Source organism: Leptonotus elevatus, chromosome 13 (assembly GCF_054856555.1).
Source record: "Leptonotus elevatus isolate MCC_2025b chromosome 13, RoL_Lele_1.0, whole genome shotgun sequence".
In the NCBI taxonomy this organism is placed as follows: Eukaryota; Metazoa; Chordata; class Actinopteri; order Syngnathiformes; family Syngnathidae; genus Leptonotus; species Leptonotus elevatus.
The window spans coordinates 6,385,317-6,411,270 of NC_141251.1; the positions used below are offsets into that span (position 1 = coordinate 6,385,317).

The window sequence follows — 25,954 nt, forward strand, 5'->3', positions numbered from 1 at the left end:
AAACAGACCAGACAACTAAAATGAAAGATCATTTTAAGGCATAATCTTATTTGTTTATTTTATTAATCTGTACATGGCCTGGAGCATTAGTGTGGAATGTACTGTGAAAATCAGGGGTTCACTATACATCCCATTTTTACTTTTACTTTTTTCCTCCATATTTTTTTTTTACTCATGGCCATTGCATGCGTGGGCGTGAGCGCATGCATGAGTGACAGCCATCAAGACGAGCAGGTGAGGGCAGGTGAGGAGTAGGGCGGAGGGCTCTGGATTCGCCACTCAGTTCATAGAATAAGTTTTAGGGTGTGTTGCTGCTGCTGCTACTGCTGCTGCTGCTGAGTAATAATAATGAGCTGGAGGCTAGCTGGCTGGCTTGCTGGCTCGTTGCCTGATCAAATTCCTCGGCGGCCTCGTATCTATGCCTACCAAAAATATTCAGCATACCAGCAAGGTTTTGTTGACTTGTCCGAGCAGGGTGCACGCTGCTGCCTTGCCAAGCGTTAACGTTAGCTTTCTCAAGCAACCGTCAGTGGATTCTCATCCTTCATTGTATATTTTACGATCATGTTTTTTATGGAGAGGAGCATGCCACATTTTTACACTTATCAGCCACAACATTAGGTACGCAAAAGGATCCAATACAACGGTTCCTGCCTTTACGAATGTGATCGCGCTGTTTTGATTGACACTGTCACAGAGAAACAAATTTAGCAGGTTATTAAAGTTGTAGTTTGTAATGGTGTACACTTTATCATACTGACAGCTAATATGTTGTCAACTTTTCCTGATTCACCAGCGCAACGTCATAGAAAGTGAGGTTCAATGTCGTCTTGTCATGATCATAAAAATATCACAATTGAAGGACGATTCATGTAGCAAATGGTGCGGTGAGTGTATGCAAGTTCCTACATGGTGAAAGCATCCTGAATGTACCATGTTGCTTGTGTCACAAGCGCGTGACGAATGTTTTTCTGCCCTCCCTGCGTGACATTAAGTAGTTTAAAAACAGCCCAGTTGGAGTTTACAGTAAAAAATAAACACATAAAAAACAGTTACACACATTTAAATAGAAGACATACTTTGTTGTAAAACATCGCCAGTGCTAATGCTAAAGTCAATGTAAAATCCCATAGAAAATTAGCATTGAGTTCCCAGAGTGATATTCCTTCAAATAATGAATACTCACACACAAACACTTTAGTAATACACAAGACAGTTAATAAAACAACACTTAAAGGCATACATTCTTCCTAAGATGCGAAAAACGAGTCTTATTAATCAAGTTTAATCGGGACTTTCTTCTTTTAACTCATTTCAAGTGTGTAACTCCATGCATGCATGGCTCCACACTGCCCCCAAAAGGCTAAGGTGTGCATAGCAGGCGGTATTTGTTGTTGTTGCTATTATTATTATTATTATTATTATTATTATTATTTGATACAAATTAATTTTTTGTTGTTTAAAGTTAAGTTTTGGTAGTTGAATAATGACTACATTTTTAACTCATTGAATTATCGTGTCTATTAATCATGATTTCAATATCAGTCAAAAATAATTGTGATTATTGTTTTCCCCATAATTGCCAGGCCCTATTTATCATCTTTCATGAAATATTCAGAGATTTGACAGATGCTTGGACCACTAATCCACCAAATTTTCAAACCTCAGTTTGTTTCTTGTCTTTCAGGTGACCTTAAAGATACTGACCGGTATCCAACATTGATCATGAAACTGAAAATGAAGACAGTACGTCAGTTAAAGATAAAAGTGTCATTGAAAGCTCATCAAAATCAAAATCATTATGTATGGCAAAATGCCAAAATCTGAGAATCCCTGTATGTTTCCAGAAGTAATCATTGCCATATAAATCACCCGGGTATAAATCCAACAGATTTTATTGCAGCCATAAAACTAGAAATCGCTCTCCTGCGAAATGACAAAAATGAAATTAGCCCACTATAATTCTCAGTGGCCCAACTGTTATAAAAAAAAGTATGAGAACAATGACCCCAAAAATATTCGTAGCCTGCTGAATACAGTTAGTTGCAGGTATCGTGAGCCATTAATGCTGTTCACAGCTGTCTCTGTCTCTCTATATCACTCTTTCTTTGCTCTTTCTCTTTTCTTTTTTTTATTGATGCTTGCTTGTGGGAGCATGTAATTGCATTTGGCCCTGGGTGTACATGCACTCATTAAACCAGTGTCAGTGCCCATTACATTCCGCGGCATTGCAGCTCAGGTGCAGCGTTGGAATCCCAGGCACGAATAACGTTCCCTGGGCGGATGCTCCGAGGTTAGGAGGAGTGTAAGTCATTCCCAGGAATAGAATGGAATCTACAAAGTCAAATGCAGTAAAAGTTGGACAGTTTAATTCAATTAAGAACTAACCTTTTATATATTATTTTAGTACTGTAGTTTTACTTTTGCATCAAACACATTTAACTTACTAAATGACACTTTTTAGAGTCTCCCTTAACGCCTGTTCTTACCCGTGGTTGCTTTATTTTATTACACGTTATATATTGCACTCTACAAATATGTCCTATGTACAAATATATAAAACTAAAGCTAATACAAAAACGATTAAAAAACTAAATCACAAAGAAGCATTTTTTTTTAAACCCCTCTAAAATTTTATTTCATTAAAAATCCCCACTGCACAACTCGTATTGAGTCCAGCAGTACCTACAAAGTCACACTAGGTGGCAGTCTTGCTCTACAAACTTTACGATGTTCTTTGGGACCAAGCCCTGCCAACAATGGAGACAATTTCCCACAAGATGGCAGCTAAGCACTACATGAAGCTTCTCAACTCACTTCAACATAGTCCCTTGTTACTGGGATGCCATAAGACAATGGCAAAAACGTCGTTTTTTTAGCGAATAACAGAGGAAGGGTCCTACAAATATGTAGGGCAATACTGCGCTTTTTTCCTGAGAATTCTCATTTGAAAGTAGGAGAATTTGAAAGTAACCAAGGTTCCACAGAAGGGAGGTAGCATTGTATTTCATTGTTTGATTGCGCAGTTTGATGCGGGCCTTGTAAATATTATCAGATCTAAAATAGAAGCGTATCAGCTAAATATCTCACCATGACTTGTAAGAAAAAAAGCTAAGTAATTCTGACGATTCCATTTGTTTGCACTCAGAAAAGATTAGATCTGCTATGTTTGGGAGCCAATCCATTTTGGGATCAGATGTGCAGAATTCCAAAAATGCCCCGCTTCCTGCCAAGATTGGGTGTCTGAACCCCCTATTTTGTTTCGCCAAAACAACCTCATCTCTTTGTTCTGCTATCGGAAAACATCAGCTAAAACAAAAATATTTTTCAGTGACCTTTATTCGGGAAAAGATGAAGAGGCGAGAAAACCTTGTTGCTGTAAGATTGAAAACAAACTTCAGATGCCTCCAAGTCGTGCAGAATGTTCTCAGTGGCTTTCAGGTCCCATAATCATCACTTATTGTGATACGTGGCGTCATGCTGAGTCCATTGTTACTCTTGGGGCCTCACTGCTGACACAGCAGCCGACAAGAAGCGTGGCCAAAAGTATTCAAAGGACTTTCACTTTTGTTGTTGGAGTAACTGAGCTGACTGTAAACAACATTTGAGTTTTTTTTTACCGCATCTTAGTGTTGTAGGCCTACTACTTTATGCAGAGGTGGAAAGAATACTAAATTGTTTTAAAGTCCAAGTACTGTTATTCTGTATATAGCAAATAGTAATATAGATACTGTATTATAAAGTATTCATTTTCTATACCAAATTATATTAAAATGTAAAATTAAATAAATAGTAAATTAATTAAATAATACATAAAATCATAACAAAATAAATAACTACCAATAGTAAACAATTGGTAGTATAAACAGTATTTAAATATTATTGGTATTTTCCAGATGCATTTGTCCCTTTATTTAAAAAAAAATACTTATAAATTTACGTGGCACATATAATACCCCCCCACACCAAACAAATAAACTACAGTACGCATTCACTTAACCTGACTGGTCTACAATAATGAGTTTTGTTTTACCTCTGATTTCATGTATAACGCGCTACAAGTTCACCTGCTCACATTTGTTGGTATGGCCTGACACCTAGTGGCCGCAGCACTCATGTACACCTCATATACCATTAATCTGTAATCCATCCGTCTTTATGCAATGAAGGAGTGACTGCACGTTAAACATTTAAACGAGTCATTGGATAAAGATATATATTTTTTGCCCTAGTTGGATGTACATCACAAAATACAACATATTTTCATCTTGAAAATATGTTGTTCTTTGTCCTAGGCGTGGCTGTCAACAGTTGAGAAGCGCAATCACAATGACTGAGGCGCAATACTGACGTTCTCCGGCAGATGTCAGAGTCGATCAAATCGTAGAATTTTGACAGGCCAGGCCTCACCCTACCTGCTGCTAGGGAGCTAAACCCTGTTTACCACACAATTAGCATCTCAACAAACCGTACAACTAATAGGAATACAGTACATGAATCCAAAACGTCGTGCTGCACCCTTTATTCATTCACTCCACCCGGCGACATAAGAAAAGAAAATAATTTGGACCGGTTCGTCAAGGGCCGAACACTCCCTCGTCACCTTTTACACGGGATTTAAATGTATTCTCACTAACTGTTTGCTGGTGACTCCAATGAGGAGGGGACAAAGGGGGAGAGGGCGAGAGAGCATCACATGCAGTGAGAGAGAAATAGCGTGAGAGACCTCCATCCTTCCTGGTGGGAGGTTTTGAGATGCGCATCTTCCTCCCTCCCTCGCTCGCTCGCTCTCCTCCCTCCCTCCATCTCCTCCTCCTCCTCTCGGCGCTCGTCTAGTCTGAGCCGGCCTAGCTTCCTCACGCCGAACCCCGGAACCGAACGGAAACCATCTAGGCGCGAGCCGGCCGGGGCCCCACTTGGCCGGGCAATGCTGCGCTAAACTAGCCGCCGTTTGCGCACTTCCTGCCGGCTTGGCTTTTGTGCCGAGGAAGGAGGGGGGGATGTAGAGAGAAGGTGGGACCCGAAGCCGCGTCTGCTCTGTGCCCGTCCGCCGAGCGGCCTCATTGCCAGGCTCCCCTCACACAAGATGTCGACCAGGACGCCATTGCCCACGGTGAACGAGCGTGACACCGAGAACGTAAGTCGTGTGGTCTACTTTTTATTTTATTTTTGGGTTTGTTCCGTGTGGCGTTGTTTCGTTGCGGGTGGGGGGGGGAAATGGCAGCGGTTAAGCTAGTTCGAGGGAGGGCTAAACCGCACACGGCCAATGAGGAATCACCCCACCGCCTCTTTTCCCGTCCTCTGCCGGGAAATAAAACCCACCCGGGACCAGAATAACCCGCTACGGATGGTGCACTTGGCGTGGATGACGGTACCACTTGAGGGTTGGGGGAAAGCTAGCCCAGACAACGCATTGCGTCAACCTTCGTGGTCGAATATATAGCAACGTGAGACAAACGAACCGGGCTGGGTGTTTCTCGTCAATATTTAGGGTGGGGGGATGTCATGTTGCCCTACTTTTTCGCTCGGAAGCATCGCAATGTAACATCCATCACCTCGTGGGCCCCGAGCTGCACGCTCGGTGCTGGAGAAAGGGTGGGGGTGGGGGTATTATTCATAACCCCCCCCCCCCTCCCCGACACGACACCGACCAACATACGCTGCCCATTTTTAATAGAGACATATTTGGAATAAGGATAGTAATGATTTTGAAAGAGTAAGAGGGATGTTGAACAAATTCTGCTGCATGGCGACAGCACAATAACCACACAATACCTTGCAGTTCTTTTTGTGTTCAGGGTTCCACTTGTAGCTTGAAATGCTGAAATTGTCATGTTTTGGGGGTGCCTGCAATATGTAAATGCTAGCATTGAAGCGTTGAGTGCTTGGGATGAAGGAAAATGGCTTGATTTTGCATGGTGATGATGGTGTTACAAACACCTCTTTCCATTGGTAAATGTTTTAATTAGAATGCATCGTGCGGTTGTTGGTTTTGTGTGTGTGTGTGTGTGTGTGTGTGTGTGTGTGTGTAATGTCTAATTGTAATGTTTTGTGGTGCTTGAATTTGTAAATGCTTTATTTTGGATGTTTCAAGTGCCGAGGATGCTCGAAATGCTTGATTTCTCATGTTTCGAATACAGCGCCACACTTGAAAATGCTTAGAATTTTTGATAATGGCAGCATGGAAAGACATGTAATTAAGATAATAACTTACAAAATAATATTATGGATGTTGATGATCAAATACAGAACGTTCTAGTTTAAAGCACACGCTGCATGTTGACGGTACCATGACCACACAAAATCTCTCCTTTTTGTGTTCAGAGGTTCAACTGGTTCTTGAGATGCTTCACAAGCTTGGATTTTTAATGTTTGGAGTGCATGGAATGGCTGATTTATGATGTTTCATCATTTTTGAATGCTCGGAAATGCTTAAAATTTGCCCGGTGTGAGAGCACAATTAACACACAAAACCCTCCTCCTCTTTGTGTTCAGGGGTTCCATTGGTGCTTGAATTTTGGATGCTTCACATAGTTGGAAATGCTTGAGTTGTTGAACACATTATTGTTTTGAGGTGCTTGAAAATGTTTGCCGTCTCGGGTTTGAGTGCTTGGGATGCTGCGTTGGAATGATGAGAGCACAATAACCAAACAATGCATCCCTTTTGCATTGAGAGGTCCAACTGGTGCTTGGATTCTAAGAGTTTGTTCTTTTGGGTGCTTAAAATTCTTGGATTTTTATGGTTTGAGCGCTTGGGATGCTTTACAGTTTTTGAATTTCAATATTTTGTATCAAGGTCTGATAAGCGCTTTAAAATTGCTCCACCGTGTCGTGCTTTCATCTCTCACAAGAATGATCAGATTTGATAGCGATGAGCTAGTATTTTGCATGTAGAAATGTAGGGTAAAATATGTTGACATAAACGTTCAGTTTCATTTCTATTCTATTCATCCTTCAATCCTTCAGAAGCGCACGCGGAACGCTTTGTGTGTGGCTCTCAGTGTCACCGTGAAATTACGGTATGCGTTACATTTCTGTAAACATGTAACAGTGTTAGGTTGCTGAAAGTGAAAAGGCTTGGACTTTGATTTAAAAGCATAGGCAAAGTGCTTAAACACGACCTTTTGCAGAGGTGTGTGAACCACAAGTGTGTCTGACGCACTGTTTCTAAAGGTCACGCTAGCCGTTTTCTCTGTTTAACACTTGCAGCTGCAATTCAGACTCGACTTGAACCGAACGCGGTGGTCTCAACTCTCGAGCTTTACATCGGCTCAGATGTTGATAAAAAGCTGCTGTTGATTTAAAAAAAAAAAAAAAAAGTCAGTATACTCTGTCCTGTTTGAATGCCAGGCAATTGGTGAAATAATTACTATACACTCCTCACGGGATGCACATACTGTAACTCGCTAACTAGCATAGCATAGCTAACATCAGTTTGTTTATGCTCTGATGTTACGTCATAACGTGCAGAAGAGCAGACCAGTGGATATCGTTTACTCTTTCACGACATAATGAATTTATGTTTGCTACATGCTAATGTACCAATAGCGCACCTTCCAATGGAAAAAAGCGACATAACAAAACATTTTAAAATAATGCATCCTAGAGTTGTTAATTGGAATAATAAATAAATGTGATACCGTAAAGCCGCAGTATTTTTGCTCATGCATATCATATTGTCACAATCTGATACCAGCCCAAGCCTATCTGCGACAAAGTTTGGTGGTTGCAACTTGCAGCGTCATGCTTTAGAGCTATTTTTAAAACTTCAGCTGGAACTTAGGCCTTAGTCAAGGTCAAGTGAATTATGAACATTTACAAGTACCAGACACTAGGCACAAAAGTTTTAGGCTTCTGCTAGAAAGCAAACCATGACAAGAAAATCTGACTCGAACTGACTTTATTATTGATTCCAATTTAACATGAGATTGAATGGGGGGTTGGTTAATTCTGAGCTCGTGTGCAACCATTTTTGTCTCACTTGTTTATTAAAAAAATTCTCTCAAAGATTTCCAATTTTCAATTGAGTTGCACAGGCTAAAGGTCATATTAATGTCGCAAAAAGTCTTGGTCTCTTTTTTTTTTATATCCCGGGAAAAAAATATTTTAACGGGTGCCCGTACTTTTTATATCCACTCTATATGTGCCGGCTGTAAAGAAAATCAATAAATAAAAGGCACTCGCAGCATCAGCCACCCGGGCTCGAATGAGTTGGACTCCAGCTTGGAGCCCCAGGCCCACGAGCAACTGAACTTCATTGCATAACATCTTATTACTCAAGGGAGACGGTAGGCTTTTAGCGGACAGTCTCGCGTGTGCGTGCGGGTGCGGGTGCGCGCGTCAGACTTCCGTGAAGATGTTACATCGATGATATGGAAAAACGTTATTTGATATTCTTGATATCTAGCTTACGGTCCATGTACTTCTACGCCCTTTGTCGTCACTACTAGTAAGCCAAATTCAGCTCACTAGTAGAATGACTGGTCCTATTGGTACCATTTTTTCCCCCCAACAAATGTTTGAATATCCTTGTTATTGAATAAATAGTCCACTGACTTTTTATGAAGCTAGTTTAAGTTCCATACACGGGTACTAGTGCACCCTGTGTCCTCACTAGTCACACAACTTTGGCATACTTGTTGGATGTTACACGTGAAGCTAAACTAGCTAAACTACGCTACTTGATATTATTTGTCACTTTGTCCCACTAGGGAGGACAAAGAGTGCACTAGTAGTATGGAACTTGAACTGATTATTAAGAATTTTGAATAAATGTTTGAGTATATTTATGACAAAAAAACAACATGACTAGTAAGACATTGTTGTTCTAGTTGTGTGCTAATTTGTCTTACTGGTAATGACAGAGTGTATTCGTGTCAAAGAGTGTACTTTCGAATAATTGCTCAAACAGCTTTGCTTTAGTTGGTATGGCAATTAGTGGGGGGGGAAATTACTCGTAAGTGTGCCATACTCATTCTGCCAGTGTGCTGAATAGTTTTACTAGTGATGACAGAGAGCATACAAGTACATGGGCCTGTTGCTGGAACTTGTATAATTACTCAAATGGTTTTCACTAAAGCCGTTGAAGTGTTTATTGGGAAAAAAAACTTTACTATTTTTAATCAGCTGGCCGATTTAATTGGCCAATATTAGCTCTTTTAAAATTGGCAAAAAATGAACTGATTTCTGCAAATTATTATTTTACTTAAACATCTGTACATTACAACTAAAGACAGAGATGATCAGATAATTTTTTTTGCTGATTTTCTGTCTGTTCTACAGTTAACTTAATTATTAAAGGACAAAGTAATTTAAAATAGGCGAATGATCTGCCTGTAATTTATACCTTTTATTGTTGTAAGCATTAGGGGCCAGAAACAAAGTTATTCTATTCATTATCATTTTTGAAAATTAATCGGGTGTCAGAATTTAATTTTGCCAAATATCAGAATCGGCCCCTACAAAATCCATATCAGCCAGGCTCTACTTAGTGCATCCTAGTCATTCTACTCGTGTTCTGAATTTTCTGACTAGTGAGGACAAAGAGCATACCAGTACATGGACCTTAAGCTGAATACCAATGTTTTTCCTATCCAAATAAATCACCTCTGTCGGTTCGTGTGGCTGGGAGTCCATGGGAAGCAAGGTTTGTGTATTCAGTGTGACGCACCAGCACGTCAAGAAGAACCTGTCCCGGTTCCCCGTTTTGGTTCATTCAGAGCGTTTTGGGACCAGGCCAAATGTTCAATCACACTTTTTTTTTCTTCTTTTTTTTAAAACCAATTCATCAGTCCAACAAATACTCTCAAGGTGATGCAGAAAATCCAAATTAGTATCTTCCCCCCCAAAAAATTCTGTCAAATGCAGCCTAGTGACTCATAGGATGTCAGCATGCACGCTCAGATTGAGGTGATGCGCACCCTGCAGGGCCTTGTAGCGTTTCCCTGCGTGAAACGGGTGCCAGCCGGCCCGGGTTACCGCACCGGGGAATTATCCTCTGGCTGGAGGATCATGTGACCTTTGACCCCGACTGACGCGGGCAGTTGCCGTTGCCAGCGTTGCGATCACAGCGAGCCACCGCCAATTCACCTTCGCATTGCCAGGGCAGTGCGACTCGCATCGCCGTATTGTTAGAAGGCCTCTCGGCGGTGTGCTGGAATTTTTGCCAGTTCTCTCAGAAGCTTGAAAATGAATGAGTGTCATCCGGCGCTGATAAGGTCAGTGTGTCACTGAGGGGTAAGAGGTCACATGGCTCTCTCATTAGATTAGCATGCAGGCTGTTACTTTGCGTTCTCGCTTGTAAACAGCAGTACAAACACAACCTTTGCATGCCTCGCAAGTAGAATCACAGCAAAATCATTAAGGCCAGATGATCCTCGTGATTGAACATTTAAAGTATATGTTTGGAAATGCATTTCAGTAGATGAACTATGAAACTATGGTTATAGTTTTACCAAGGAATGGTCAAGTCCCAATATCATGTATCGCTCATGCCTCTGCTAACCTCCACACGGTCTCTTTACAGCACTCATCTGTGGACGGCTTCGTGGAGCCCCCGGCGCCCCCCACAAAGTCGTCGAGTCGCCACAGCCTGCCGCGATGTCGCAACTCCTTCACCTCCACGGAGGAGCAGCCGCACATCGGGAATTACCGCCTCCTCAAAACCATCGGGAAGGGCAATTTCGCCAAAGTCAAGCTGGCGCGACATGTCCTGACTGGACGAGAGGTAAGAGAAGTCATCTCCACATGTCATTCCACTAGTTTGGCATTTCCTCACACTTGTTACTTGACTTTTGTAGCTTGGAATCCTACTTCTACCTTTTTGAACAATAGCAGGCCTCGACTGCGACAAAAATAGTCGCGTGTGCGACCTGTTTTCCAGCGTGTGAATAAGAATTTCATCTGATCACGTTTGTGCAAGTGCACGATAGCAGGCCTTGAGGCTGCGACCAAAATGGTCACATATGCGACCTGTTTTTCGGCATGTGCGTGTAAGAATTTATTTTAGTCGTATTTGTGCAAGTGCACGATAGCGGGCCTTGAGGCTGCGACCAAAATGGTCACATATGCGACCTGTTTTTTGGCATGTGCGTGTAAGAATTTATTTTAGTCGTGTTTGTGCAAGTGCACGATAGCAGGCCTTGAGGCTGCGACCAAAATGGTCGCATACGTGACCCGCTTTTCAGTGTGAGTACGAAATGTCATCTGGTCGCGTTGCTCCGTCGGAAGCCCCTGCTTTTCCCCTGACTCGCTGTCCTGTGTTCAAGGTACCGATACGGAACGTAATGTCAAGATGACGCACAAGTACCAGAAGCGTAAACAGAGGCGGAATATTATTATGTGAAGCCATGAGAAGCTTTACATCTGAGACACACGGGATTGGCGTGGTCAACGTGACGTCGTTATCACAGTTTCCCCGCGACTAATAAAAACTGACCGCCACAAAATGAGGCCAGTGGGAATCAGGAATGACAAAAGTCCGGCATTTAAAGTGAGGTATCAATGACGATGTACTCTTTAAGGCTCTCCAGAATGAGCAACAACCTACAATGTGCTACACAACTCTTTCTTAGCCGCTTGCAATCCCTCGTTATTAAATCCTGCGCGTTTCATCCAGCGTGTGGCCACATTAGGAGCTTTGACGCCACAAATGTATTCCTCCCCCCGTTTGGAGCGCTAACGGTGTCCTTGTCGCCGGCCAATGTTATACAGGCGTATTGGATACGGGGTCCGGGTCACGAGGAGAAGGTCAGTCGCTTGCTTGCTTGCTTTGTGTGCCCGAGTGGCTTCGCTGGCTCATCAGAATGCAAAGACGCGGACCAGGGTGCGGGAAAGAACATTTGCAAAGAACACAGACCAATAAAACCGATGCGATCTGCATGCGAGGGGGGAGACAAAACAAGCAAAAGCGCGCTGTGAGAAGCCATGGGCGGGATAAAGCCTGACTGATCACCTGTCAGTCACACTCACAGTTTATCCAAGGTTTCAGTTAAATGTTTTTGGAAGCGGAAGTCTTCAGATGACTCCACACTTTGGCTGTGATGCCAAAATTTGAAATACAAAGTAAGTTTCAGACAGTTATGGCGCAACTAAGTGGGGAAAAGGGTGTGTAAAAACCTTCGCATATGGGGCAAGGGAAGCCATAGTCACAGATGCGGTTTCAGCCGTTATTTCAAATCAAACCACCCAATCAAGCTTTGTGGCGAGGCGTGTTTTTGTTGCGTTCTTCAGGTTTTTTCATGGGTTCGCATGTTGATGACAAACAGGAATTTGACTCAAGAGGCTCTCGGCGTACTCGCACTCTCGACAGAGAACAAGTGCCGGGAAGACCTAAATATAGACACACACTCTGTGAAAAAGCAAACATAAGTGCAGAGCTCCTACAGTATGTGACAAATATGAGAATAATTGGATAAGAACAAAAGTGAAGTACACTGAAGTCATTTGAAATTTTATCAATGGAAATCCATTGTACTTTTGCTACTACTAATACTGTATAATGTGAGCGACTGGAGAACCCCGTATTCTGCTTGGGCGGATTCATTTATCATGACGACATCATTCTAATATTCAATTGTAATGATCTATCAACATCATATCGACCAATGGATTGGTTTGTAGAAATCTCTGTTACAGTGGAGCAACTAAGTTGGAATGCAATCTGTTATGATTTATTTAGATCTCAGAACATTTTGCCCCCATAGGAAATCATGGAAATTAATTGAACTGTGGCCAAAACTCTAGCCAGGCAACCCACGAGTAGAGGTGGCACCAGAATACTCCATCCACAGCCCACTGACTTTGAATGCATATTTAATGCTTTCAGGACATGCATGTGGTGACTCGCCGTAAACACGCGCTGAATTATTCAGAGTTAGAGAACAAAAACATGGAAATACTGGCTCAGCATGTATTGTAGGAATTGTAGTAATCACTTGTGACTCAAGCAGAGTAGTAACCGTCACCGTGCCAGTTGTGCTGTTATCAGTTGTAGCTTCCATGTTGGGATGGAATTAAGTGTCCAGGCCAGCGGCTAGTAGGTCTTAAAAGAAACACAGCTCCACATGAATAACCCGCACTCTGCTCACCATGACTCAGCGCTTTGCTCTTTTGTTTGCTAGAACAGCAATGGTGTTTTTTTGTAACTTGTACTGTTATGTAACTGTAATATAAAACACTGAACCCCCTGTTTATAATGAGGGATAAGTTCCAGACCCACCAGCGATAGGTGAAAATCTGTGACCCATAGACCATTTAAAAAAACGAACACATTTAAATGACGTACTTTTAAAATTTTTAGTTAGCTCTTGTCATTCTCTCACTATCAAGAAATTGGAGATTATCGTTTAATTTCGCGTTAAGGAAATGAAATGAATACTTTGTTTATGTGTCACTCCCAGTTAAATGTCACCAGTAAACTGACACCAAAAAAGATAATGAAACATTGTATTTTCAAACCTAAATTCAACTCAATCATAACGAAACGCCAGCTAGCTTAATGCTAACATATACCTGTAACGTAAAACACCATAAACATCTTAACGGAAATAAGCATAGATCAAAGGTCACCTACCTTTTTGAAACTGAGAACCACTTCTTGGGTACATATTAATACGACAGGCTACCAGTAGTGATGGGAAAATGAAGCTTCATGAAGCACTTGTGATATTTTTTGACTCCTCAAGATGCCACTCTTGGTTGAAAGATGCAGTGGAAATGTAATCAATTTCCTTTGCACTAGCATTTATATTTAAACCAAGAGCACCATCTAGGGGAGTCAAAAAATATCACAAGTGCTTCATGAAGCTTCATTTTCCCATCACTAGCTACCAGTAATAACAAATTTGCAAAAATGATTTAGGGCTAAGTCATCTCTTCCATCTTTGTTGCGCTCACTCACTGTCTCCATGAATGCTTTGTTTTGTTCATGTGCTACAATACACTCTAAAAATAGTTGGGTACAAAAATAAGCCCAGTTTGGGTAAAAAAAAAAAAGGGCCGAGCGGGTTACTTGGGTCATTTTGACCCACATTTAAAAAAAATTGGGTTGGGTGGGTCAGATTATTACCCAAGTAGCAGGTTGATCCCTTTGACCCAACTGTTTAGAGTGCACTGGCCTTTTGAACTACACATTAAAAAAAATTATTATTATTTTTTTTTAAATGATTTCCAAATTTACACCAATGTAAGTGTGATTTAAAAAAGAAAAGCAACATAAAAGGGGGAGTTCACTGATGACCTATTTTTAGAACAGGACCAAATCACATTGGTGACCGCTGGTGTAAATCGTACTGTAATTATAAAAAAAAATAATGGCGCATCAACACATGCAAACAAAGCATACAACAGTTCTGGATTTATAGCTTTGTGTGTGTGCAGAACACATTTTAATTTAAACTATTTGCATTTTGGTGTGTGTTTTTCATGAAATCTTTTAGAAATGGACATCCCCCAATAGGTAGAAAAGCTGCACGGTAATACAACTAAGTGCAGAATATGTCCAGTGGGATACATTATGATTGTGACTACGCATTTGTTGGTATTGATTTAAGTTGTAGCATATTGTAAACGGCGGTGAGTAGGAGGGCTGCTGAACGCTCACAAAGTGCAGCGAAGACGATCTATTTCTCCCTTTTGCACTTTAAGCCGATCATTGAGCTGCACGTCTCACGCTGCTGACCCGTCCAACCCGCCGGGCTAAAGCTGACCTGCAGAGTCATGTACAATTTTTTTCACCGCTGCCTTTTATGCTAATCTGTCTGTGTTTCATTCTTCATTTGCATACAGTGCACCGCAGGAAAACAATCACTCTGGGAAATAAATATTTCTGTTTTATGCCAGTCAAAAGCTTTTTCAAGGCGTGATTCAGCCGCGGCATGTTGTGGTAAAGCTGCCACATGCGGGGAAATAATGAGGATGGTTCGCAACAAACAAAATGAAACTCCACGAGAGTGGGAATTAAGTTTGGCACTTGCCGAGTTTCTATCTCACTCTCTCCTTTCTCCCTCTCCCGCCCCGCATTTTGTCTCCCAAGGTGGCAGTCAAGATTATAGATAAAACCCAGCTGAATCCCACCAGTCTACAGAAGGTAGGTCCTGCTTGTCATCTATATGATCCAATAATTTCTTCATTTTTAATATCATTTTAATTTATTTTTACAAATCTATTTTTTGTCTTTCTTTTATTATAACGTATGGGGAAATGTTCAGATTTTTGTTTTTATGTCAGTGTCACTGAACAACCACTAAGATGATGTTCGTCTTTCTCTGAGCTCGCTTTTTTTAATTTAGTTTTTTAGTTTTTTTTTAGTTAGTGAAAGAGTACGTTAGCTTAATGCTAACCCATAATGGGAAATGCCATAGATGGGCTAATAAACTGTTGCGGTTTTAGAATGATTTAGGTAATATTTTCGTAACAGTCAATCGGTCAATCGATCACTCACTCTATCGATTCTAACTAGCTTTTAACCCCTATGGCCATTGTTCCCACTCAGATGCTGGAAGGAAGTCACAATAATGGGAATAGTGATGTTTTCCCCTAAATATCATACCTGAGCTCCAACTCACACCCATTTGCCAATCGTGTTAGAAAAGATTTTCATTTGGAGCTTTTTCGGGGGTGGGCACTTTATAGTCCAACAAATAAAAACTTTTTTTTTCTAAATGGTAAATGTAGTGCACTTAGTATAAAGCCCTTTATCTTCATCATACATTTAAAAAGCCATATATTCACTTATCTCATTCAAACGTATCATTGATAGCCCACACCAACGCCTTGACAAAGCGTATAAACTATCAACCCACATCTCTTTGATTCTAGTTTAAACCCATCCCCGTTGTATTGTCGGCCTACTAGCGTCGTCTTAGCTAGTGCTAAGCTAGTTCTTCTCTCACGTCTGATGCCTGCGCAGGTACGTGCGTACGTAGCTTTCACACATGTGCTCTTCCCACATAGACACGTCAGTATACTATGACCTGTTCTGACTCAAATGTGAAAATTCTGATTCAGTGTTCGCTTTCAATGGCCAATTCCCAACTAAATTCAAGTCACCACCGACTGGTTTAACCTAGAAGTAGTTGACAAAATCAAATTTTAACCACATCTCAGGTAAGATAACGTAACGCTGAAGTCATACAAAGAGGAAAAGCTAAAAATAACAATTTGGTTTTCCTGTTTTTTTTTAAATGCAGTAAATGGATTTGTTGTATTGACATATAACCTCAGGGTGTGTTTGATATCCTCACCTCCACTTCCCTCCCTCTTAAACCACACCCATTACTCTTGACTCAGTTTGTTTTGTGGTTTGGCCGTAGCTAAAAATACAACCGGCTGCCTTCTTTGTGTCACCTTCCCTTTTGTCTAACAGTCATGACCAATTACAACAAAAGGGCCTGTTTCCTGATTACTGCGACTAAATCTGGCCCTTTCTCACGATTTTACACACTCGCGCCCACATACACTCACACATTGATTAAAAACTCGGTCCTTATAGACAAGCAGAACACTGCCACTAATGCAGCTGCTAATGTGTGTGTGTGTGTGAGCCACCTGCTTTGAGTTTTGCATCTAAAAATACTGCGGCTTGACTGGCAGAGGCACTTTACTGTATTCCTCTGCACATCACATTATCACAGCTCACCTCTCTTGATTCTGGCGTGTAGTGGATGACGAGCAAATTGCCATGCGGATGTTGTAGGCGCACATTAAAGGGCCATTACAACAATCACACCCTGTAAAAGCGGCAGTTAATAACTTGATGCATCTCTTGGCTCGGCTGCAATGGCGCTCATGATTGCAATATCTCATCGATATTAAAGTAGCGTTAAGGGAAATCGTTTTCCCCCCTCCCTGCCAGGTTCCCATAAAAGTAGTAAAATAATTACTTTTAAGCCGTTGTCATACCATACAGTGAATCCCCGTTTATCGTGGGATACGTTCCAAAGTCCACCGCAATTGGTGAAAATATAGAAAATAGGGATGCGGCTGTTTGAATATTTTAGTAATTGAATGTCAGGGCGAGGTATAGTACATACTTGTATTCACGAAGACGGTCACAACTGCTCCGTACGCTGCAGTGCTGTTAGTCGTTGTATGCGGAGGATAAAGAACATTGTCAGTATGGTGTTTTGTGTTGTGTGTTGGGATTAAGCTAGCTGACTGTAAAACAAATTGTTTGGTTTAACTCATTGACTCCCAGCCATTTTCACCGAAGCAACCCCCTTTGCTCCCGGCTGTTTTACTGGATTTTTTCCAGCAATTAGCATTAGAATGTAGCTAAGTTTTATCATTATTCACAAACCTGTTCAAAACACTGGGGAAAAGAGCTTGTTTGCAACATGGCCCTGGTTGATCTCTTATACTCGGCTGCCACCTGCTGGCCATTTTTTTGTAATGACTACCATTGCTTTAAGCGACCTCTTCAGGTTCTTCAGGTCAGAGGCTGCATCAAAGCCTTCTGTATGCTCTAGCATAAAAAAAAAATTATCAATACGTTTTTGGGACCATGGTAATATTTAAAATAGAACATATTTATACGTTTTTGGGAGCATGCGAGTTAAATACACATTTTGGTCTTTATGTTTAATTTTACATTAAACTTCACTGATCAGCTGTTTCACAAATCACCTATAATACAAAAAAGTAGCAAGGTCATGCATTGTCGCCACATTTTGCATTGGCTCGCAGGAATCTAATGATGTAAAAAGGCCTTTTAGCTGCAAGAAGAATCAATTCTCTTAAGAGTTGAATCTTTGGCAAACTGCTGAAGTAATAAACACATGACGTGATGATGCAAAATAGCTCCAACGTGAAAAAGGAATATCACTTTAATTTTTGGTAGAGCTAAACGCTTTCAAATTTACAAATACAAAGTCACGGGTTTTTTTTCCCCACTCTTGTGCAATATCTGTCTGGATTGCGCCCCCCACCAGTGCTGCTCTCCGTCCACAAGCACATGTGTAATTGACTTTGATCATAATGGGATCTGACTGCAATTGTTCAGCTAATCAGCACAAAAGAGACACTCATCTCATCTGACCGAGATTCATTTCAGTGTGCGGGCTCTTTTGTTTAACAGCCTATTATGTGGTTTGTAATCTGTGCACACACATCGCAGTAATGAACATCCACGCCGCCGCTAAGTACGAGCGGCTGGACGAGCCGCAATTTGAGTTCGGTCCAGGTTACAAGATGTGAAGGGTCAGGTTATCCGCTGCCAGGTGACGACGCGTAGCAGCAGCGTCATCATGTGAGAGCGATTGGCCAATCAGCTCTCTGCTATGAATTATTCAGCGCGCCTTTCAGATGTCTGCTTTGGTTGCTCTGAGTGGTTCGATGCAGGTAGAGGTCCTTTGGAGTTTTATGGCTGATAAATGATTGCTTTGTTGTTTTGTATGCATACTTTTATCACTTGCTTGTTGAATTAGAAAAAAAAGTGTACTTTTCATATTTTTTATGACTTTAATGTGGTTCATTTCGGAAGGCTGATCCGATTCCATTTTAATCTGCCCAATAATATATCATGACAACAGCACTTATGTCTGTGTCCTTCACTAAGGTTGAATTAAAGGCAAACATCATAAAACTTTATTCAAAGGGTCTTCGGTTTACAACAGAGTTCTGTTCCTATGACCGGAATCACTAACCTGTGCTATTATTTGTATGAAAAAGACTTGTAGGTCATAAATATAAAACTCCCAAATGTAAAAAAAAAAAACAGTAAGTATGGCGGGTAGCTTGCCTCTCTTGCCAAAATCAAATTCTGGTGACATGATAATCATGAGCAAAAATATTGTGGTATCACTGTATTGCAATGATAGCTCTAGTAATGTATTATTTTATAATTGTGAGTTTAAATAACTTTATTCAGTTGAACGCACTCAGGAGGTACATTAGTCAATTTAAAACGAAAAACACTAATCAGTTGTTTTTTATCAAATCAAAACGTATTATTAAAGTTAAACTACTAGCTACTTCTCTATTCTGCTCTATGAAGTAATGTTAGTGTCAGAGTGTAAACCAATTCCGATTTTTGGGGGTCTTATGGTATGATTTGATTAACAATTTCTGCTTCAATTTTTAGATGTGCAAAGAATTGTCCTGATCTACTCCAGTCTGACTCGCTAATGCTAATTAGCGCGCTACTCGCTGGACTTTTGTTGGCATAACTTGATTGTGACTTTTTTCTTCTACTCTTTAATGTGACTACAACGTAACAGAGTATCAGAACGTGCGGAACCACACTGCCCCTAAGTGGCCAAATCATGTACAACGTGAACAGCGCTCCCAATAAAGACGCACACAAACAAGGGCAAGACGGTATAAAATAATTTAAATTAAATCAATTTTGGGACATTTAAAATCGATTCAGAATCGTTCTAAATGAGAATCGCAATTCTTGTGAGAATCAATTTTTGGGGCACACCCCTACTAGCTAGGTAGTTACAGTCTCTTAGTACTGAGTGTGTAATACTGTATAACTCTAGTAGCTGGTTGCAGACGTTCATTTCAAGACTGCATTATAGTCATATTAGCATAACCTAAGAGCGACTAACCAATTGCTAGTCTTTGACTTTTGGATCACATTGTACAAAAAAGAAAAAAGAAAAAAAAAACGTCCTGGTATGATACAGTACAGTTCTAAACAGCACCCATAATTAAATAAACATTGTTCAATTATTATCTCCAATTGGGCCAATCAAAACCACTGTGACACATTTAGTCGATCATGCAGTTGTACCAAATTTTGTGGTGTTCCTCGTTGCATATTTGCAAAGTCTTCTACTTCACCTCCCATGGTTGACTGTAACTGTATACAGAAGGCCCATCTGCAATGCAGACGTGTGTGTCTTATAATGCAGCAGTCGTCTCCGGGGCTGAATCGATGACCTCATTGACTCAGCGTGTCCTATGCCATCCTTGGGAACAGCGCTACTCGGGCTGCATTAAACGGGAACGCCCACAGTCAACTTTTTTTCCCCCTCTCTCTCCCTCTCTTGGCCGACCGACATGTGAGGCGGGTACTAAAACATCAGCATTGTTTCTGGGCCATCAAGTGTTGCTGGGTTTCACGTGCCGACCGGCTGACGTTAATTAGAGTCCACAGAGCTTTTAGTGGCATGTCGAAGGGGGGGGGGGGGGCTTTTTGGGTTGAGACGTCTGGTCATTCTTTGACGACGTTCCTTGAGGGCGTCAGAGCTGCTTCGAGATTTGCACACGAGGACATCATTTTAGTAATGAATGAATGTTCAGTAAAAAGAAGACACGGAGCAACTTGAGATGGGTTTTACCCCTGAAGGTCAGATACATTGTTACTGGCAGATACATGCGTTCCAGGACCACCTGTAATTTTGCAACAGGTGAAAATCCACAATTTAAAGGGAACTATGAATTTGTGTTTGTTTTGCACCTTTCACACACTTTAAACACATTTAACTGAACATCGTTAGCTATATTAATATAGCCTACCATCGCTAGTAAGAACGGATTGTGTTCAAGGATAGACACAGCCACCGGTGCGGGAAAAAAAAAATCGCTTTATTGAACAAACGGTAAGAAAGCACATTCTAGAGCTGCCGATGACTACAACTTCCGCCAAGTAAATCAACACACAGACTGGCTAATAGTTAGCCATTTAATAGCCGGTGTGATATCCTGAGTCAACACGACCGACTCTGCAAGCTCAGTCACCGACTGCGACTTCACGTAAGAGGCTAGGCCAAGCCTTTTGTGGCAACACGCATTCCAAGTCACAGATACTACAGTGGAGAACATTAGGATGGTTTTGTATTGGTGTTCTGTGAGGGACTGCTCCACAATAAAGAGGCATCCTTTTCTTGCTACTAACAACACTGCGTTTTTGTTTTTTTGTAGTAGGGCATAGTGCTGCCTGGCATGTTCCAGCATAATGTGATTCTGCACTGCAAAAAAAAACACATCAAAACCAAAAAAATCACGATATAGCTAAACATGAGCGATGAATCGGGATGTAGCATGAGAACACTGTATTTGTTCATGCAAAATGTCTGTGGCAGGAGACGATTGTCTGACAGTTCTATTAGTGCGGATCATTATCGAGATTGATCACGAGCGCACGTGTCGTGTTAAATATGGCTTCCCGTGTTGCTGAGCGGGCTGTTTCTAAAAGTGGCTACCAGCAAACATGCATGCAGTCATCCTTATTGATGAGTGACTCGGGTGTCTTTAGGTGCATGGCAGGCTAAGGCTAAAGCATCCTTCAAATGCCGCAGCGGGCCGGACACAGTTCGCTCGTCTTGTTCACCGTTTTAGCTTTGGTAAATCGCCGATTGATTGATTTTATTTCCATTACTACTCAATGGGTCTTTTAGTAGGCTCTTGACTAGAACACAAGATCATGACGGAAACACACTGGTTGTCATTTCTGATTTTTGCTTTAACGCAGAAGGCTAGCGGTTCTTCATAGACTTAACCCTCGTGTCTTACCATGCTAAGCTTTTTTTCCTCTGTCGCCGTGTGACGACAACACGGCAACAGCGTAGCCAGCCCAATGGCTTCTACCAAGATGAGCAATACAACACAGTAAACAAAGGACGATGGAGGACATCCAGTGTTTTTTTGTTTTTTTCTCCCTGGCGCTTCGCTGTTATAAAAAGAAAAGGACAAGCTTTGTTTGGAAAAGACACAATTTGTATTCTTCCCATTCCATTCCCACTGTTGCACAAAGGGTACTTTTGTGTTTATCTTTTTGTTTACCTGCTCGGAGACAGCAGAAGCGGAAATTAGCTTTAGCGTCTCATCCTGAGATGAGTGGATTTTGTTTGTTTTGTTTGCTATTTTAAATATTGCCATGGTTTGATACGTTTTTCATGTTTTTTATGCTAGAGCACATTGAAGGCTTTGATGCAGCCTCTGAACAGAAGAGAACGCTTAAAGCAATGTTAGGTTTTTTTAAATGGCCAGCAGGTGGCAGCAAAGTATAAGAGATCAACCAAGGCCATGTTGCAAAAAGACTCTTTTCCCCAGTGTTTTAAACAGATTTGTGAATAATGATGAAACTTAGCTATATTCTAATTCTAATTACTGCAAAACGGAAACAGATACAAATATACTTTTTTCCTGATAAAAGAAAAGACTAATCTTTCATTAGGTAGGTTCCATGTTTTAATAGCAATAGAACACAATATTCTGTGGGCCGAAGGAGGTTGCTTCAGTGTGAAAATGGTTGGGTGTAAATGAATTAATCTATTGATTATTACATCGATTAATCGACTAATTTTTGCATTAAAGTGTATTACAAACGCATTTTTCCCCTGATTACTGTTTATTAATAAGTGATTAGTTTTTATTTTGTACTTATTATGTTACCGGTTCGGTCATCACCTTGTTTTCAAATCAGTGAACAATTACTGTTGATACAATTTTAAATAAAAAAATGGCTTCATACGGTTACTCGATTATTAAAATATTTGTCGATTAATTTGATAATCGTTTACTTAATTTTGACAGCGCTAATCTTTAGTGCATTCGGTACACCAACAGAAGACTACCAAAAAGTGGTAACTGTTTGGATTTTTTCTCTTCATATTTGGGCTTCGTGGTTATATGATCGTGATTAGAGATGTTAAAATGAATCAATTAATCTACAACTAATTGCTTATCAAATTAATCCTGTGCGTATTCAACAAAACCATATTTTACACGTGCTAATTGTGGGTGTTTTCCATTGAACATTAGCATTAGGCTAATTGTTTTTTTTTATGTTAATTTGTCAGTAACCTTTGGCCGATAGTGGCAAGCGAGCCTGAAGTCTCTTGTTTTGAAGAATATTTCCTAATGGCACCTGCCAAACTGCTGCTCATTGTGAAAGTGAAATGAGTCGAGTCACCTGTTACAAGTGCTCGTTTCTTAAATTAGCACTAAGTCCATGTACAAAATACATGATCTTCTTCCCAAATATACTTGTCTTTCTAATGTTTTTTGGGTGTTTAATAACAGCGATAGTAAGTGATAAGCTCAGGACAAAGAACTGCTCCGTTTGCGTATGACCCTGGTGGCATCCTCCGGTTCACCGTGACTCTGTGGCTCTTTGACTGCACACAGGAAATGAGGTCAGGCCGAACTTCCAAATCAACTCCTGAGAGCAGCCGGAGGAAACACATCATATGACATCTGTGGTCGGGGATGTTGATGCCGTCGTGTTTTTTAGGCATTCTATCCTTAAAATAGGGCTCTCTGTTAATCCCTTCTTTTCCCACCGTCCCATCATCCCACTCTGCTCTGTCTGACTCGCTCACACTAATCTGTAAATAAGAACTGTTTATTTTCAATGCCGAAATGCTGTTTCAGACCACTGGCATCCAAATCCAAGGTCGATACAGGTTGGGAATTGGAAAAAGCCAGTAGGCTTGCTTTTGATGGCCTATAACTGAAGTTGATAACGCTAATTCAGAGAAAGGTCCCGCCTCATTTGTTTATTTTCCAGCAGTTGTAAAATAGCCCACCGTCAGGCCGCGCTCCCATAATGGCTGTTTACGTGCATCTCGTGCCTGCCACACCGCGTTAGCCAATCAGATGCCGTCAAGCTTGGAGCCCGACGGCGGCTTTGGTCTGGTTCAGATGAGCGGAAAGCAATTGGGCGGACACGCCAAATGTTGAGTCGTGCATTTATTTATGACTTTATGTGTTCATGGATGCGTTTTTACTGCTACTTGTGCTTCAGTTTTTTGTTGGAAATGATGCCTAATGCTAACGTTTTGACCGAGACTTTAAAAAAATTCTTTCAAAAGTCAAGATTATTTTCAACTATACCACAAAAGGAAAATTTACGCCAGTAAATAATGAACGTATTTGCGGGCAGGACATGATTCTTTTTGAAACGCGATTCACGCTTGACCTATGTGCATGCACACATACACACCCTCATTAGAGCAATGAGGACTTCCTAACAATAATGTCCTTGTTGGAGGAGCATCTGCGACTGAAATAGTCCAGCCAGTCTGCGTATGTGTTCCCGGTCTGATATGTGTTGGTCTGCGTGTAGGGACTTTGCGGTAATTAAGGCTAGTTTGCGAGTCTAGGTGCCCCTGGGTGGCTGGAAATAGGTCACTGGCACAGACTCCTGAAACTCAGGCGTGTTGAACAATGCGCGTGTTGTCATATCTGTGTAATTCGCGGTTTGTTTCTGCCATCGATTTTCTTTCGATTTCTCTTTTAACTAATTCATTAAAGGGGATAGATTCCAGAACAACCCGAAAAAATGGCTTAAAGGGGTACTGCGTGACTCGGCCTTGCGCCTGTGGACATTGTTGACATGGATACCGGGGCCTCATCAAAGATCTCATTATGCTCCGTCAGCCTCGGCGGTGACAACATCCCCTATTGACCGCCACCTCGTCTGTCATTTTCCACAGCTCTCCTCGGATTTGTCGTAATTTTTGCTTCCGAGCGGCTGCACGCGTGCTTCCCATGTGAGGGGCTTCGGGGCAGTGACGCACACGAGAGAGGGAGGGAGGGAGGGAGAGAGAGGGGGGGGGGCAAGGGAGGCAGGAAGAGGCCGACATCAACATGAGATAGCAAGTCTTCAGTCCAGCCCTCATTCATAAGGATGAAGAATGTCCATCTTGATGGCAAAGTCACATGAACTGAGGCCCATAGCATGTTTGTTTATTGTCTTTTACTTCAGTTCATTCTCTGCTTATTGAATAACTGTAGTTGATTAATAAGCTTTTTACAGACCTTCAATTTGCTGCATGATTTGTTTAAATGCCGTTTTCAATAACTGGGCAGACAATTATGACGAATAGAAAGCATGGCCCTGACAAAAAAAGAAACCGCATAACCATTTAGTTTGGCCTTCAATGTATTGGAATAGAAAATTGATGGAAGGATCACTTCCCGTTTGGAGTTATTTATGACCTTTCAAGCTAAGAAGCCAGAATGCTGAAAATGTAAGAGAGACGCCGTATGGTGCTCGTGAATGTGTGCTGGGTATCCAATATCTATGTAAATCGGGTGGCAATCGCATATAATAACTCAGCAATACGATATCTGCACAATATGCTGTAACTGTATCACCATACAGCGTGATTTACATTTCTGGTAAAAAATTACTTTCACAGGAAATCACTATAAGACCCTTATAGTTTGTCAAGGTATTTAATTTAATTTCAAGATGAAATGTCTTGTATTAAAAAGTTAAGAAAACTTTATTTGTACTCGAGGGAGCTATTTACTTGCTTAGTTTTTAAATTTAGCTTAACATGCTGATGACCCAAATTTTTGTTTAAATTTTTTTATATATATATATATATATATATATATATATATATTTTTTTTTTTTAAAGCTGTCAATTCTTTATATGTTTAAAATTAAAATTAAAAGTCATTCAAAACATTGTTGGCTCTAATATTTTCTCTTTTACTGCAAATGAATATCGGCTTGAAATATCGGTTATCGGTCTCCTTGATGCTATCGGCCTTGAAAAAATATACCGGTCTATCACTATAGCTTAGATAAGCAGTGTAAACTGAACGATGGCGATACTCTACAGTAGAAATAATACAATATATCACTTTTCCCATATTTTGTCCCCACCTCGCTGTTTATTATGCTATAGCAAATGGATTGATGGTAATGGCTTATGTTAGCATCAATGCTAGTTCTAACAACACAAAAAATGTAGAAGCTAGGCTCGTGTCCCAATATTAGGGCGGCTTCTCCTCACACAGTTGCAGATGCCTTTTCAGGTGTTTATAGAATGGTACAAAAGTAAAACATACATTATTTATTTACTTTCTGTTTTATAATATTTTATTATTATTTTTTATTTATTTATTAAAAACACTCACAAAAAACTTTGATTTTTCTTGGGCAGGCAGTAATGGATTAATGGAATTCCAATTCACTTAATGGTGAACATTTATTTTATTTTCAACTCATACCACTGCATTAAAATGCATAAATCAACGAATTAAG

At 40.8% G+C, this 25,954-nt stretch overlaps 1 protein-coding gene across 4 annotated transcripts in view; it reads left to right on the plus strand.

The window, feature by feature from the left end:
- Window positions 1-25,954, plus strand: part of mark1 (MAP/microtubule affinity-regulating kinase 1) — a 44,281-nt gene that overhangs the window by 2,489 nt on the left and 15,838 nt on the right. For 2 of the 4 annotated variants that reach the window (XM_086092522.1, XM_086092524.1), the window contains exons 1-3: window positions 4,701-5,137; window positions 10,526-10,726; window positions 15,035-15,088. In XM_086092522.1, the coding sequence (XP_085948648.1) occupies window positions 5,087-5,137; window positions 10,526-10,726; window positions 15,035-15,088 (306 nt within the window). In that variant the 5' untranslated portion in view covers window positions 4,701-5,086. Of the gene's footprint in view, window positions 1-4,700; window positions 5,138-10,525; window positions 10,727-15,034; window positions 15,089-25,954 lie in introns of those variants that run through there. The other 2 variants (XM_086092523.1, XM_086092526.1) reach the window with 2 other exon arrangements.